The sequence below is a fragment of the Leopardus geoffroyi genome, chromosome A2 (genome assembly GCF_018350155.1).
Source record: "Leopardus geoffroyi isolate Oge1 chromosome A2, O.geoffroyi_Oge1_pat1.0, whole genome shotgun sequence".
NCBI lineage: Eukaryota > Metazoa > Chordata > Mammalia > Carnivora > Felidae > Leopardus > Leopardus geoffroyi.
This window is the reverse complement of record NC_059331.1, coordinates 140212160-140230237: the sequence shown is the minus strand read 5'-3', so window position 1 is coordinate 140230237 and position 18078 is coordinate 140212160. Positions and strand designations below refer to the sequence as shown.

The window sequence follows — 18078 nt, the reverse complement described above, 5'->3', positions numbered from 1 at the left end:
GGCTCCAGGCTCTGAGCCATCAGCCCAGAGCCTGACGCGGGGCTTGAACTCACAAACCGTGAGATCGTGACCTGAGCCGAAGTCGGACGCTCAACCGACTGAGCCACCCAGGCGCCCCAAGAGCTTTTAGTTTATAAAACTATGTATGTAGCGTAAACATTTGCTGCTTGAGCTACGTCATCTGGATAGGGACCAACTTAAAATTTATTTTTGTACTATATACAGAGAAAAAGTATTTTTCAGATGATCAGTGGACTCTTTATTTTTTTTTTTTTTTTTAATTTTTTTTTCAACGTTTATTTATTTTTTGGGGGACAGAGAGAGACAGAGCATGAACGGGGGAGGGGCAGAGAGAGAGGGAGACACAGAATCGGAAACAGGCTCCAGGCTCTGAGCCATCAGCCCAGAGCCCGACGCGGGGCTCGAACTCCCGGACCGGGAGATCGTGACCTGGCTGAAGTCGGACGCTTAACCGACTGCGCCACCCAGGCGCCCCGATCAGTGGACTCTTTAAATTACCTGAGAAGATAAATTTTTCTGATAGCTCTAAGTGACTTTTATTCCATTATCTAATATGCATCGGATGTTAATTTTAAATTATTTTTTCAACATGTTCCCATCAATATGTTGAGTTAAATGTTTTTAACACCCACTTCCTTGCTACCCCAGTAGCTTCATTCTTATGTCATATATACCAGAAAATATTATGACCATATTCTCTTTTCAGTACTACGTAAGTAATACGAATTTACTTTGGTCATTTCTACATCTAATTTGGAATGAATGAGGATTTGTAATATGTTTGTTTGCTTCAGCTTTTTTCCCACCACCTCACTAGCCTCACAAGATAGCAGCCCCACACTGTATAATTTGTGTTCACACCAGTTAGTTAACTCATGACAATGTTGACAAATTAATTCCTATGAATCAAGAGATGTTTGGGGGACAAACAGGAGTTGCAGGGATTATTGACGAGAAGAGGCAAATGAAGACATTGGCTTCCATCCGACAGGGCTTTCCAGCTGTGCATGTACCTTCAGTCAGCTCAAGACAGACTTAAGACAGGAAGAGTGTGCTGTGCAGTTGTACAGTGGCTGTCTGCACACTCAGGTGACCAACTAAGAGAAAAGTCAACTGAGGACACAAGGAGTACCCTGTATACCAGTGACAGTATGATGGTAATGCTTGGAACCCCTCTCAGGACCACTGTACGTACGACCCACAGCTTTAGTGACCAAAGGACGAGGGTTCTGTCAACTCCAGACAAACCATGGAGACATTTAAGGACACTTGGCACTCTCTCCTCTGATATTGGTTCTGTCTGCATTTCATTAATATTCTTCTTGATTCGTTTGTGTTTAATTGTGAGGAAGCATTAGTATCTGTCACTCCGTTAAAAACTGCTGACAGTACCGTCCTGCTGCCTCTGGTTATGACTTTTCACCCTTTACGTTGGAGTTAATATTGCCAACACTGGATGATTCATCGTGCCTCCGCTGAGGTGTTCTGTGACCAAATGGAGTGGCATCTGTCCTTGATTCACAGTCTTTGTCGTGAGTCATCCACCATTTCCTTCTTTGTTTTTGTAGTAGAGGTTATAATGGATAAGGAGAGTCTCAATCAGGGATGGTCATAGCTAATCCCATATTCAAGGTGAAGCTTGACTCAATCTTGATTGATGTTCTCTTTCCAAATCAGACTATCACAGGAATTTGATCTTCAGTTTAAATGACAGCTAAGTTTAGGGTATTCGAGGGCAGTCCCTTCTTTTCCACCTTGGAAGCATAGTAATCCTCAGCTCTGTAGGCTCTATACCTATAAACTTCTTGGCATCCCCACCCACCGAGGTCTCCTGTTCTCCAGCATCAAGGGATGAGGTATCTTCCTCTTCAAGGTAGACTCATCCAACCTGTGATATTGATCTCAATTGCACCTACTTCTTTTTGGGTGGAATTTACTCCATCATATATCTCTTCTTTCTCCTGTGGTTAGTTCCCCCATCTTCCTTCTACATATTTCATTTCCATCTATAACCATGGTATCTCCATAAATAAAGCAACCTTACCCTGATCTTCCATTGCTTGCCATCTGCCATCCAAAGAGCAGCTTATGCTCACATTCATTTCAGTCACCTTCACTTCACTTGTCTGTTCCAACGAGTTTGGTTGCCAGTCCCCAGTCTGTCTTGTGGGGAGTTCTAGCCTGGAGTATGGCTGAGCAGAGAGGGAGTGAAGGGTCGTTGCCTTGAGACCATCAGTTCCTTTTGCCTTTGGAGTTGGTAGCAGTAGGCCAGGTGGCTGTTATCTGTGGCTTTATCGAAACTGGGCCCAGCTGTGCTGCCATGAGCTGAAAACTGGAATGAGCTGAGCCACTCTCAGGCAGTCATGCCTTCAGTCCTCTGTATCCCAACGTCTAGCCTAGTGGATTACAACCTAAGGAGACTTTTGGTCAAGTACTGCAGCTTTGAATCTAGCAGATTAACAGTGAATCCATGTCCTTAGAAGTTGCCTAATGGGTTAGTAGCAAAAGGAAATCAGTAGTAGTATTGGTTTTGTATTCTGGGATCCTCTACTTCAAAGCCTAAGTTTCTCTGTCCTCAAAGGGAACACAGGCAAGCACCTGCCTATCATTCCATCCTGAGTTTCTCCAATGACCATGAGCTTTCAAGTCAAAATGGACTCCTGAGGAGTTACAGCCCCTTATAAAAGACAGTAAACTAAATGATATGTGTCATCTAGAACTTACTATTCTTAGGAGCAAAAATTTACCTTAAGCGTAATATACTCAAGGGTATATTGGAAGATTCTAGAAATATGCAGGAACAAGAAGTCATGAGAAACCAATTGGAAATATTGAGTATGAAACATTAGGTATGCAAATAATATGGTAAGAAACATTGGATACAGGATGAATACAGCTGAAGAGCTTGTCATCTGGGAGATTAGTAAGAGCAGCAGGAAAGGTGAAGATGTAGACAGTGTAAAAAGAAAGCGAAGTGATGTGGAGAATAGAAAGAGTAAGATAGACTTCCATCAGACTGGTTACGAAAAAAATTCAGGTAAATATAATATGAAAAATAGAGACACAAGAGGTATAGAAAATAATGGAAGAGTATTACGAACAAAGACAAAAATTGAAAGTCTAGATGAAATTGGTTACATTTCTTGAAAACCTATATTGGTGTGGTCAACACAAGAAATGAGACTCAGGCTATTACGTTTTAAAGTAATTGAAATGGTTGTGAAAACCCTCCCTTTCCCAGATCCCTAAGCCTGGTTGGTTTTGGAGGTGAGTTCTACCATATTTTTAAGGAAAAAATCCTATCCAAAATAAGTTCAATGAAGTGGAAAATGAATGAATGCTGTCCAGTCCATTTCATGAGGCAAACACAATCTTAATTTCCAAACCTGGTAAAGGCAGTAGAACAAAAGAATGTTATTACAGGCCCATTTCATTGTGAGCCTATATATGCAAAACCCCTAAGTATAAGCCTACAGAATCCAACAGTTTATTGGGAAAATAATCAACGGGGTTTATCCCAGAAATATAAAAGGAGTTCAACATTAGGAAACAAACTAAAAGCAAAAATCCTACCTCAGGAGACGTAAAAAAAAAAAAAAGTATGTGGAAAATTATACTGTGAGCATCTTGGAATTTCTTAGCTTTATAAAACCCATACAGAAAAAAACCTACACCAAATGTTTTACATAATGAAGGAAGTTAGAGGCATTCCCACTAGGGTTTGTGATAGTTACTTCCAGTATCGTCACAACACTGGGAGTCTTGGACAGCATGAAAGAAACAGCATGAAAAAAGTAAATCCAAAGAATGGAAAGAGGAGATAAAACCATCATTGCAGATGAAATGACCATCTGCCTAGAAAATCCAACAGGATCTACATAGAACCTTTTATATGTAAGTGTTCAGCCAGGTTGCCAGCTATAAAATCAACCTGCTAAAATCCATAGCCTCTCTCTACACCCGTAGTTCTCGAATAATTTAGTCTCACAAACTTAGTACAGTCTAAAAATTCAGATCCCAAAAAGCTTTTGTTCAGATAGGTTGTTTACCAGTATTTACCATACTAGAAGAAAAACATAGAGAAATTCATAAAATATTACTCTTTACAAAGAGCAATAGCAAACCCATTACCTGTCAACATAAATAGCTTTATAAAAATTTTTTTGCACACCTCTTTAATGGCTGTCTTCATAGAAGACAGCTGGATTCTCATAGGCACTTCACACTGAGTCTATGACAATATGTTATTTTGGTTGATACATGTTTTTTAAAAATCGACATATATTCATCTGCAGTGGGAAAAGGGGAAAGTATTTTAATAGACTTTTTAGATAATTGTGAGTTTTCTTCTGTGTTATACTAAAGCTTGGCAAGTGATAATTTCTTAGGGGTTAATTGCAATGTCGAATCTGAAAGCCTATCAATGAACTTTTCATGCTATTAAATCCGGTTGGTTCATCATGTACTTTGAATACGTTTTTCACCATGCATGATTTTTTAACACCATGTACTAATCATTTGGTCCACTGAGTTAAGATACTCTTAGTGTTAACAAGTATAATAAAGTCACCCTTGTTAATATCACCTGTCTCATCACAAGTATAATAAAGTCACCCTTGTTAATATCATCAGAAAAGTCTCAAAGTCTTGGGAAGCTGTCAAGTGCATGACAGATACAGGTTTACTAAAATTCTAATTTTCCTTGAAAGCTTTAATTTTATAATTAGCAACAAATACTATTTAAGTGACAGGTTTACTTAATTTTTCAGAAAACGTCTACCAAATATCCCCAAGTCTGAATAACCATATTTTTGTCCATTGGTAGGCTTTTCAACTAAAAAATGGTTCTCTGAAAATAGTTCAGCCTAGACTGAAATAAGCACACACTTTTACTTTAGACAATCATTACGCTTCAGTATGCAGATGTGCCTAATGCCAAGTTCTCATTTTGTCACAGACGATATTTAAAAATGTATACTTAAGGGGAGAGATTCAATAAAGTGGGTGGTTTTTTTTACTGTTTTATCAAGGACTTTTGTATGTAAAACTGGCTTTTTTCTTGCATGCACAGGGGTAAAGAACCCAGTGATTATAATTTAGCACCACAGCCTTGATTCATGCTAAGGTAACAAGAGTTTTACCTGCCACTGCTTTTGTACCATCACTGTGAAGATCAACTAAGTCAAAAAGGCAAAAACATTTCAGTATTATTATGAAAATACTTTTGCACTCAGATCCCTGAAAGGTCCTGGGGATCTGCGGTGGTCTGCAAACCACAGTCAGAGAACCACTGCCTAGAAACCACTAACCACCATCAGTTAACTGCCTAGAATATATTAACCAAAAGTGTCTTTTACAGTAACCACCAAACATCCAGGAATTAACTTTGCCAAAAGCATGCAAAACTTCCTAGACCTCTAAAGAAAATTTTGAAACTCAGAGGTCATAAAGAGAGATCTAAATAGATGTAAGATAGTCCTTGCCCTTAAGAGAGAGGGCTTGACAGTATGATATTTAAACTCTCCCCCCAAATGTATAAATTAATTGCAGTGTCTGTTGGAATTCCAGAGGTTTTTTTTTTTTTTTAAGAACGTGATAAATTGAAAATAGAAGTGGAAGAATAAAGGATACTGGATAAGTCAACTTAAGAAAATAAAACGCATGGAGACTTGCCTTGGCCAACACTAAGATTACAAAACTATCACCAAAGCCTGTGAAGGAGAATCTACAGGCTCACGTACCGATGGGAGCCTGCTGTGCTTCATCCATAATAAAATGGACCATAAACCAGTGGGGAAAGGATGGACTGTTTCGAAGATGATGCTAGAAAGAAGGGCTTACTAAATGGACAAAAAATAAACTGAATCCCTCTCTCGTGGAAGCATGGCCTCCAGAGAGATCAGAAACCTCAATGTAATGAAGAAAATGTCTACTACTATGGATTTAGTGTTTCTCTTTATTTTTTTGAAAGTTTGAGAGCGAATGAGTGGGGAGAGGAAGAGAGAATCGCAAGCAGGCCCCAAGCTATCAGCTCAAAGCCCAGCGTGGGGCTTGATCTCACAACCACGAGATCATAACCTGAGCCAAAATCAAAAGTCGGATTAACTGACTGAGCCACCCAGGCTCCCTGGTATTTCTCTTTATTGTAACTATCCCCAACTAATGTTTTTACCTTTTTGCTTCCTTGGTAATTTCTCAAGCTTGTCTGGTATCTATTTGAGATATGTAGCAAAATTGTTTTTAACTTTCTGATAAAACCTAGCATGTTCCAGTGTAGTTACTTCATTCTCTACATAGAATTGTCAGCTAACCATCTATCCTTGAGAAAAATACTTGACCACTCTGAAGTGATGCCGTGAAAGCTTCCATGAATCCTACTGATTCCCAGTTGCAAGAGAGAAAAGATGCAGGATATAAGGGAGCTACACAAAATAATGCATCAAGAGTACTTAATTCAATATATCCCAGATTGCCCACGAGCTGGAAAAACATTATCTTCCCCCCCAAACCTTCTCTTTGATGAATATTTGCCTTCTGTAGAAATTCTTAACAAGAACATAAGCACCTCCTGAGAAAAACCAAGCATTTATGTAATGTCTCCTTCAGTGTGCCCCTTACCGGGAATTACTCCCTCAGCCATGATCTCTAACACTCTGAACAGCTCTTGCTAAAGTCTTCTCTCCTTCCTCTGAAGATGCATGGAAATCTCATTACAAGTGTTCAACACCTGTTCCCTAAAAGGTCTCAAAAAGGATGTCAGTTTACTCAGCTCACTTGACAATGTGTCATGTTTTTTTTTTTTTTTTTTTTTTTACTTTCACATGGAATGTGGTGCACAGATAAATGCAGCCTTGGAATAGCAAGTTTTCTCATGAGCCATTTGGTAGAATTTATCATTCTCTAAATCCATAGTTTGAAACCCACTGATTGGTGACCTTTTCATTTATTTACTAACGTGTGTCAACAGGTAAACCAAGTGACATATAGCCCTGTGGCTCCTGCAGCACCTTGTTAATCTGAGTAGTTGAGATGTATTAAAAAGTCTTTTCCAGTTGGACAAAACCAGAGTAATGCAAACTGACAGATTTCACCTCTTGATAGCTCAATAGAGTTTGTAAGTACTCAGAGCCTGGACAGGTGAATAGTTTTAGAAATCAGAGGTTATTACCTATCGGCCGTAACTAAGTGGCCATATAGCTTCAAGAGCTAAATTAAAAGGCCTAATGAGTGTCTGTAATGCCAGATCCTTTTTTATTTCAAAAGGATAAACCTGTAAAAATACCCCAGAGGCATTTTGTTTACACACATTTTCACAGTGGCTGGCAGACCCAGGATGTTAAAATTGTAGAAACATTCAAGATATCACCAAGCCCAACCCGCCTCTCTACACCTGGTCTTTACACTTGTCCAAGTAGGAGACATTCTCCAAATCTAAGCATCAGATATCACCACTAACGCATTAGTTGGCTGCCCTACCCCATCTTATCTATATCTCAAAGGAGACAGAGATACATACAGACATCAAGATCTTTGACTCATTTCTTCGTACCCAAGGCTACAAATCTTTTCAAAATAGATCTTTCATACTGTTCTCTTTCCTTCTTCAGTTTGCCTCCCACTGGCCAGCCTCTGCAGTCCTGACTTGTCACCCTCCTCATTGCCCGTCATCACCACTACCTCCGGGATCCTGCTTTGCCTGACTGTTCACAGGCAGACCTTCTCCCTGAGAATGAAAGAGAGTTTAAGGGGCAGGAGGAGGATGGGAGAGTGGAGGTGTGACGGTACTTCTTTGATGCGTGAATGTAACAAATGACCAAGAAAACGCTATTTTAAGTAAATGTAATTAGAAGACAAGAACTAGGCATGAAATTTAAGATGCTATAGCCCTTAATTATGTGATAATTTAGTAGTGGCCTGGCAGTTACTATAACTGAGATCAATTTCTGAATCTGAATTCTATTGAGAGGATAAGGAGCAATAAAACCAAGGAGACCATTTATCAGTTTCAGCCGCTGAATATATATCAGTGTGTGTGAGATATATGTATGATAGATGTATAGGCTATATAACGGGATAGATATAAACACCAGTCTTTAGGAAAACCCCTGTTACACAGTTAGGCAGAATTCTGCATGGAAAAATTTTATGCTGTCATTAAAATCCTGCAACATATTTCTAACCAGAGCTAAACAGAGTTAAATAAACATTGCAGAAAGTTTTTTTTCTCTGTCAAGCCTTCATAGTCCTCTCAGCAATCCTATGAAGATATTTTTTTTTTCCTGTGAGATCCTGGATCTTCCTTCTTCACAAACTTGAAAGCCAGCATCATAATAGTTAAAAAGACAACTTTATTTTTTTTTTAAACTTTTTAAGTGTTTATTTTTGAGAGAGCGTGAACGGGGGAGGGGCAGAGAGAGAGGGAGACACAGAATCCGAAGTAGGCTCCAGGCTCTGAGCTGTCGGCACAGAGACCAATGCGGGGCTCAAACTCACCAACCATGAGATCATGACCTGAGCCGAAGTCAGATGCTCAACTGACTGAGCCACCCAGGCGCCCCTAAAAGGACAACTTTAATAAAATCAAGCCAAGGTGTCTGTGTTTCTCCACTCTTACAAATCACATAACTATAAAAGCCTGTGACAATTTAAGCCTACTAATGTTTCTCTGATTCCATCACCATCACCCCTTATTTTAAGATCTTAAGAGGAGACTATGTTGCCATATTCTTCCTGAAGAAAGTCTCACAAAACCTCACTGATGTCTACCTCACATATGTATCTTTTTATGGCCCATTACCCCTGAATCTCCACTTGTTCTTGGCTTCTGCATTTGTTCGGTTTGGGTCCATTCTGGCTGCTATGGGCCTATACTCCAGTGGCCAATCTCCTTTGATCCAGAGTTGACCATTGGCTTAAAAATGAATTTACTGAGGGGAGAGATAATCCAGGTAAAGTAGCTAATGTGACTGTCACAACAGAACAATTACTCCAAAGTGCTGTATCATTAGCATGGTTAATTCCAGAGGTATTAACTGCAACTGTTGCTTTAAATGGCAGGATTATTAAGGAAGTTAATACCAAAGGGATTCTTGGAATTAGGCCACAGACCTATTGTTTTCAAACATCCATGGTATTAGTACTCTCAGGGATTTTAAACAGCTGTAGGGAGGCCATAACATTCCAGATATTTTCATTCACACAGAATTGTTCAAATATGTACACCATCCTACTGAATAACATGACAGAAAAGTAAGATGTGTTCAGATTCTACAGAAAAAGTCACTTTTTTTTCCCTAAAATGAAATTTATATAAAAAGGTAGCTTGATTTCAGGTAAACGAAATAATCTGAAGTTCCTATGGGTCACCGTGGTATATGTTTGTTTTTCATAAACACTGGTAGTTCTCAAAGTGCATTCCCCAAAGCGGCATCATTGGCAACTCCTAGGAACTTGTAGGAAATGCAGATTCTTGGGTCCCAAACAAGATCTACGGAATCTGAAATTCAGAGGGTGATGCCAGGGAATCCGTGTTTAACAAGCTCTCCGGGAGGTTCTGGTGCATGCCGAAGCTGAGAACCACAGATCTATACGGAAGCTATTCCAGTCATCGATTGCGGTGATGGATGTATTCCAGCACTCTCAAAACTGTACTAACATTTAGGTTGCCATCAGACAATCCAGGAAGGGATCCATGTTAATGCTATTCTCTTGCATTAGCTGAGAGTACCACGTCTTGGGGAGTCAGATACTGGGCAAGGTTGAGTCAGGTTGGCCCTGAAGAGTTGGGGAAGTAGAGTTTAGTTTTAGAAACTGCTTCTCCCCTAGATTCTGAGGCAGTCGTCTTAGCATGTTCTACCCTGTTTCCTCTACATGGCTAACTCAGGAGTTCCCCCCGGAGTCATCAGTCACGAGTTCTGAAAGTGGCAGACAGGCTTCAAGAGGGAGTTTTACCTAATAAGGAAGAATTTGCTCTCTTACCCACCTTTCCCTTTCAGGATGAGAAATCCCATGAGCATGGAGATCTGGCTGGGATTAGGACTCGAAGAAGCCTGGTCGAAGAGCCTTAGGCTCTGGCATTCTCCCTCACCACAGGTTGCTGTGCTAGAGCCAGAGGATGGGTCAGAAGACCTCAATAAATTTTAGACTTTCCAATTGAGTCATCAGTCTGGATCATGCAAAGTGGGAGAACATTAACACCAATAAGAGTTAAGGTTACAATTAGGACAGACTAGTCAGTAGACATTCCTTGAGCCAAGGGAAATACAAATCAGAACTATGATACACTACCTCACACCTGTCAGAATGGCTAAAATTAACAACTCAGGCAACAGCAGATGTTGGCAAGGATGCAAAGAGGAACCTCTTGCCCTGTTGGTGGGAATGCAAACTGGTGCAGCCACTCTAGAAAACAGTATGGAAGTTCCTCAAAAAATTAAAAATCGGATTACCCTACGACCCAGCAATTGCAACTATGATGTATTTATCCAAAGGATACAGGAGTGCTGTTTCAAAGGGACACGTGCACCCCAGTGTCAACAATAACCAAAGTATGGAAAGAGCGTAAATGTTGATAGACTAATGAATGCCTAAAGAAGATGTGGTATGTATATACAATGGAATATTACTCAGTGATCAAAAATGATGAGATCTTGCCATTTGCAACAACCTGGATGGAACTAGAGTATATTCTAAGCAAAATAAGTCAGAGGAAGATAAATATATGATTTCACTCATATGAGGAATTTAAGATACAAAACAGATGAACATAAAGGGAGGGAAGCAAAAATAATATAAAAACAGGGAGACAAACCATCAGAGACTCCTAAATACAGAGAACAAACTGAGGGTTGCTGGAGGGGGTGTTAGGTGGGGGGGGGGGATGGGCTAAATGGCCGATGGGCATTAAGGAGGACACTTGTTGGGATGAGCACCGTTATATATAAGTGTTACGTATAAGTGATGAATCCCTAAATTCCATTCCTGAAATCGTGATTACACTATATGTAAAGCAGTTAGACTGCTGCTGACTTTCTCTGATCTAAAGTTTCTGACCTCACAGACTCACTAAAAGAAGCTTTTATTTCTGAAGATCTCCTTATGTTACCTATGAGCAACTTAAAGCCTATTGATGTATCTTTGATCATATTTCTTGCAAGATAATAATGCTTTTCTTGCATGTTGATTCCATTTAATTCCCTCTGTATCAGAGCTTTATAGCAGAACTTTCTCATATTGACCAAAAACCTATAGTAGGGAGTTATCCTCTATACCATATAATCTGCCAAGAGAGAAAGACACATAACTTCTTTGAAGCCTGAAATATTACCTTGTTCATCATCATATCCCCTTAGTTGTTAGTAGACTACCTTCCAGGCAATAAATGTTGACTCAAATTCAGGGTCACAAAATCTGGGGATGTTGAGGAACCAGGCAAGAAATCTTAGTTCGTATATAGTAATTACTTTTTGATGTACTCTAGCTGGTTATCATGACCTAGATGCAAGGGAGAGAAGTATTATGGTAGCATTATTGCCATAGTCCCTTTATCCAACACCATCTTTATTGTTTGGTTGCAAGTATAGGTACAAGTCTGTTAAGACTTAGGGTCAAATACCTTACAAATTTCTCCATATCCTATATGGGGGAAAGGGGGGACTGAAATGATCTTACTGGTCTTCTCCCCAGGTTCCCTTGCAACCTTCACTCTGAGCATCACTGTGTGTCCACCACTAAGGATTTTGACAGGAAACGGCTAGAAGGGAGGCAGCTGGGGAGAATGTGCTAAGAGTATGCAATAGGGAACAGAATTAAAGCCTAAAGCCTACTAAAGCAAAATAGTCAAGCTGTCTTCTCTACCTCCCTACCTTTTTTCTGCTGAGATATTTTCTTAAATGTACAGAGCTATAATTAAAAGGAATTGCTTTGACCAGTCAGGGAGTGTTAACTAGAAAATTAAAAGTGGTGCAAAATGAAGAAAGCTTGTCCCCAAGAGCAGTGCATTGAAAAGTCATCAAGCAACCTTGCTACTTTGGGCATATTTGTTCCAAATGACACTATTTGAAATGTATTACAACAATCATCAGCTTGGTGCGAAGCTTGAAAAATATAGAGACATATGTAATGCTGTGAAGATGTTACAGAAAGTGAACATTTCGAGGAGGAATTCTCAAATATTCAGTGTTCAGATTTGTAATGGAGCCATTGATAACCTTGCTATCTAATAGAGTTCTGACTATAGACATGCATTAAACTTCTTGGCTGTAGTCAAATGAGTGACAGCCAGAGACGGTATACACAGTGTACTTGATAAAAATGCTATTTATTTAAAGCATTAGAGTGGCCATTATGTTCAAGTACAAAGTTCTGCTCTTCTCAGTAAATTTAGTCTGGGAAAAATAAAATGTTTTAGACTGTTTTTAAGTTTCAGAAGGACACAGGGTACTCTCCAAGTTTTTACTTAAGATAGTGTCAAATGTAAAAGCTGGTTTTGACATAGTCACCTGTAAACAGAAACAAGTTTTCAGGTTCTTTCTGTGATTATTTTCCATTATTGCATACTTGTGGCTAAGGATATGGTGACTTAATAAACTCTTCAAACCTGCAGCCATTTCAGAAGCTTCTGTTGAACGTATACAGTCAGTCGAGTGTGTGTGTGTGATTCCTATTCAAAGAATTGAAAATTAAAAAGGATTCAGTCCTTGTGTTATTGCCGCTTACCTGACATCAGAGGTAAGATTTTAATCCATTCTCAGCCGGTATCCTGTATGACCTTGGACACCTTCTTTAACCCCTCCAAGGACTCTCTTAATATGGAAACGGGGGCCATTATTTTCTAACTTGCAGAATGGTTGTAAGGATTCAGTAAATAATGTAATAAAGAAGGTAGGAAAGTAAGTTCTTTTGTGATAATAAATTTTGTTGCTTTTCTATTTCCTTATGAAAAACACATGATATAAACATAGAAATATGTTTAACTCAATCCAATGTAGAGAAAGCCCAACATTTATGTTTATAGAAAGCATAGAATTTCTTAGCTAGAAGGAATTGTAGAGATTATAGGATTTGGTGACTCTTAGCATTTGTTTAGTTTATGAACCACTTTGAGAACCTGAAAGGTATGATCCTTCTCTCCCCGAAATGCCTTCATACCCAAAACTTAGCAAATAATTTTAAGGCTATGCCCTAAAACCTGTTCCTAATCTCTAAATCCCTTGTTTTGAGAATCTTCAACTTAATTCAATACCTTCAATCTGAAGATGGAAAAATTAAGGAATATAAGTGATATGCTCTTGAGAATTAAAAATTATTTTGATAACCCTTTTACAAATATGTCTTTCTCTAATTTAAGAATACAGCATTCATCAGATTTTTGAGCATTATTCTCAAACTGCAGCCACATTTCATTGGTGGACTTGCCGATTCTGTCACCCTTGTCATGTTAGTGACAGGACCAATTTGCAGTCATACATAAAGTTAAGTGATTTGGGTATTTACTTTTAACGCAGTTTTTCCCAAAAAGGTATATTCTTGCATCGTCAATAAACTTTCATTAGTTATCTGTGATGGTCCAAAGCCTATTCAAAATATTGAGGGTACAAGATAATGAGATCTAGTTTCTGACTTGGATCTGGGCATAGACTCATAAGCCCCTAAGAGGGGAACTCGGAGGGAGGAGCAACTTATTCAGCCCTAGAACTTTAAGAAGGTCCCACATTTAAAGCAACATTAAAGTTGTATCTTCAATGATGAGTAGGGGTTTTCTAGGCAGAGAATCCAGATGTCTTAACTCCCTGTGTGGGCAGATTTTACATGGCTTAATTGTCTTTTTAGTTTAGAATCATTAACTATATACATATATGGCAGTCCTAAAATATATAGGACGCCCCATTGGAGACCCATTCCCTGGTTTTACAACCATGAATTCCTCATTCCCTGAGCCACACCGTCTCCAAACCTCAGGGTCATTCTCCTCTCTGGCCTGCAATTTCTAGTAACTTTCAAGGGCTTGCAAATTTGTTCTTCAAAGCATCCCTGCGCCCTCCTCTTACCATCTTCCCATAGTTCTCCATATTGCTAGACCTGACCCTTGGAATCCTGGTCACACAGCCTCACCAATCCTTCCTTTTTCTGCACAACCACAAATACATTTTCCTAAAATCAATTTAATCTTAAGCCTTGCAAAGCAACGCTTGCTGTGTTATACGTAGGATATAGTTATCCAGTGTACTTATGATCTTACTTAAAGCCTGCCACAGTCCAAGCCCAAACTCATCACCTATTATTCTCCTGCATGTTTGCACTCCAGCCAGGCAGGGGCAAAGCAGAAGTGGTAAGAGCCCACATTAAGTTCAGTTCTCCCCTTTTCCACTTGCTAGTTGTTGCACTTCATCCTTCCAGGCTTGTTTCCTTATCTGTAAGTTAGATGAAGAAATAACCAAACAAAGCTGTTAGGGAAATTAGTGTGGTGATGCATGGAAAGTGCCTGGAGCTATATGCCTGACACATAATTGACTCTCAATAAATGGTAACATTTGTAATCATTATCTTCCTCTGAAACGCACCTCTCTGTCATAGAGACATTTCTAGAAACCTGTCCTCTACCTACCAGGTCATTTGTTACTCCTTTAGGACCTGCTTCAGGTTCTGCTTACCTTCCTGCTGATTCCTCCCTCCAAAACCACCTGTTCTCGGCTGCTCTCACGTCTACATTACTGCTGTGTTTGCTCTGCGTTGTTTTCAAACTTTTCTTAAGGAGCTTGTCTTTCTCATCAGACTGTAGTAGCTAGAGCTGCCCCCAAATGGAGGAGATGATTGTGCAAAGCCATGATCTCCTTGACTTCACCCTCTTTTGAGGATTTTGAAGTGATCGTGAAACAGGTGGAAGGTTGGATAGTTGATGTCTAAGGATCCTTTTCAGTAGTGATTTTGGAGTCTGAGTTGTTACAGATCAGGGACATGGTTTACACCCCCTCCTCCTCACAGCTTAAGAACATGTAGGGACACTCAGTTATGTGGTGTTTGGCAGACTGGCTTTCCGCTCTTGACCCCTGTCACAGACAAGCGGTGGCTTTCCATCCTGCAGGGAAGTTTAGGAGAATGAGTGCAGGGTTGGGGGATGGACACCCCCACATCTATCACACTGTGACCTGTAGTACGCTTATAATAAATGTTTAATGAGCAAGCACCAGCCGTAAGCAGTGTTTCACTGCCTCATTTTACAGCCCTTGGAAATAAGAGCAATTGGAAGAGTGTCTTTCAAGTTTAAAGCTAAAGTTTTAGGAAGAAGTTGAAGGAAAATATCCATTGCCAAAAATCAGAACTCCTTAGGTTCCGCAGAAAAAGCCATTTCTCGGGGCGCCTGGGTGGCTCAGGCAGTTAAGTGTAAGACTCTTGATTTTGGCTCGGGTCTTGGTCTCCCAGTTTGTGGGATAGAGCCCCCACATCAGGCTCTATGCTGACAGTGCAGAGCCTGCTTGGGATTCTCTCTCACCTTGCTCCCTGCCCCTTGCTCCTTGTGCGCTCGTGTGCTCACCCTCTCTCTCTTTCAAAATAAACATTTTAAAAAGAAAAAGCCCTTTTCCTGAACATTTTATTTCCCTTCTTTACAACCTCCTTACTGGGACAAAGAGTCCATGAACGTAAGACAGTGTTTATCTTCAGTGTGCTTGTTCGAAACTCTGTTCTTCACATTCAGTTTGAAACAGTTTCATTATACGAGGCACTTCTGATTTCTGCCAGTTTGTTGTCTCTCTAAAATCAACTGCTTTTCCTTCTCTGTTGCTGAATTTCAGGTAGCTGTACTTAATCTTATTGTGGCCTTGCCTTTTTATACCAGTTTCCCTAATGCTGAAAGAACCTTCAGCTTCAAAGAACTCCTCCCCACCCCTCTCCAGTTGGAGGAGGGCAGAGGCTGGCGTAATGGCAGACATGGAAGGATGGGGCAGGGGAGGGGGAGGAATCAGTTAATCACAGGTTGTCCAGGTTGTTCTAGGTGGCTTTATATTTCTTGAATTTAAGATCAATGTAAACTATAAACATTTCAGGCTGAGAATTTAAATGGCAACAAAAACCACGGTTTTTGCTAACGTCAGGAATGACTCATCTGGTGAGAATGGTATTGTATTGATAATACAATACAGAGAGAAGGAAAAGACTGTAGTATCTTCTCTCTTTGTGTTTCTGACCTTGAGGAGAATAATAACTTGTTTGTTGCAGAAGTTGAGCATCTAATGTGCTGATGCACCTGTTCTTATATATTAAATGGCAAAGCACTTGCAGTTCTGTGATTGCTTTGTGAGGGAAATATTTTCTACAATCTGGTGAACTGTTTTTGTTTTTGTTTTTTTTTTAAGAATGTATTTATTTGTATTTTTTGCATCTCTTATTTCTCAAAAATATGCTTTCTATTCTATTTCAAAACCCTGATCTCCTCATTACATATTGGAGTATGTTTGGCTTTTTCTTTTCAAGGTAACATTATCATGATTTCTTTTTAACATAGAGACCATGAACCAGGCAACTCCTGCCAGAAAGCTGGAAGAGGTCCTTCACCTAGCAGAGCTCTGCATAGAAGTCTTACAGCAGAATGAAGAGCATCATGCAGAGGTGATGACTTGCTTTTTTTTTTTTATTTTTTTTTAATGTTTATTATTTTTGAGACAGAGAGAGACAGAGCATGAATGGGGGAGGGGCAGAGAGAGAGGGAGACACAGAATCTGAAACAGGCTCCAGGCTCTGAGCCATCAGCCCAGAGCCCGACGCTGGGCTCGAACTCACGGACCGCGAGATCACCGACCGCGAGATCGTGACCTGAGCCGAAGTCGGACGCTTAACCGACTGAGCCACCCAGGCGCCCCGGTGATGACTTGCTTTAACTGTCCTATAAAGCTGCACGTGATGCTTTGCCATAGTGGGAATAGCACTGAAGAAGTGGCCTGAAGAAGTAGACTTTGATACGTAGCTGGCCATCTACCTGTAATGTAAGAAAAACTGAGAATGTATGTGCATTTCCTGGGTATCCAATTCCTGTATGTTACAGAGGGACTGTAGATGTATATAATTTATTATCTGTTCCTGACAACAGTCACTCTGTGAGGAACACGGGAGAACTTACGGGATCTGCCAAACACGTACAGGTAATCAGAAGCAGAGCTGGAACACAAACCCATCTCCTGATGCTGGATTCCTTGTGTCTCCCCCATGCTGGGATGGCTTTAGTTTAGAAATGGAAATTAATCAAGATGCAAAAGGAAAAGTAGTGATAAACTATAACAAAATCAAGTAGAAGACATAGATAACTACATGACTGATAATTAGTCTTTAATTCTTACCATCAAACTTTTCTCTAAATTTTCACTAAACCTGCATTCTTTATAGTGTTAAAAGTTTAAATTGTGTATTAACATTCACTCTGTACAGTGGTATTTCACCGGGCCAACTGCTTATTCTAAGACTTAAAACTGCTGCTCTTTTTAATAGTCATGAGTGTATTAAAAAAAAAAAACAACAAAAAAAAACAAAAGGGGGCACCTGGGTGGCTCAGTCGGTTAAACCTCTGACTTCGGCTCAGGTCATGATCTCACAGATTGTGAGTTTGAGCTCCATGTCGGGCTCTGTGCTGACAGCTCACATAGCCTGGAGCCTGCTTCGGATTCTGTGTCTTCCTCTCTCTCTCTGCCCCTCCTCCTTTCCTGCTCTGTCTCTCAAAAATAAACATTAAAAATAAAAAAAAATAAAAAAAAGAATTTTATGACTTTGAATTCAGTTTGGAAAATATATGGATTTAAGTAAGTATAATAAATTTCAGGGCCTTAACAGTGCTTTTATTCTTGAGGAAGCACATGAAATGGGCAAGAGTTTTTTAAAAGCCCAGATACATAAGACTTTATAGAACATTTATATGTAATGAGGCCAAGTTCTTAAAAATATGAGAAACTATAGGAAGTACATTTTAAGCAAATTCTTAAAAAAGAATATTCAGGAAACCTTACTATAGGTAACTAAGATTTATGGTATCTGATTATAAACATGATCATTCAAAACATCTGCTTTTAGCTC

The 18078-nt window shown here is 39.7% G+C and overlaps 1 protein-coding gene across 21 annotated transcripts in view; it reads left to right on the top strand.

The window, feature by feature from the left end:
- The window catches only part of CADPS2 (calcium dependent secretion activator 2), a 547933-nt gene that overhangs the window by 436920 nt on the left and 92935 nt on the right, over positions 1 to 18078 (top strand). For all 21 annotated transcript variants that reach the window (XM_045495470.1, XM_045495468.1, XM_045495459.1 and 18 more), the window contains one exon: positions 16523 to 16626. In XM_045495470.1, coding sequence (XP_045351426.1) covers positions 16523 to 16626 — 104 coding nt within the window. The remainder of the gene's footprint in view (positions 1 to 16522; positions 16627 to 18078) is intronic.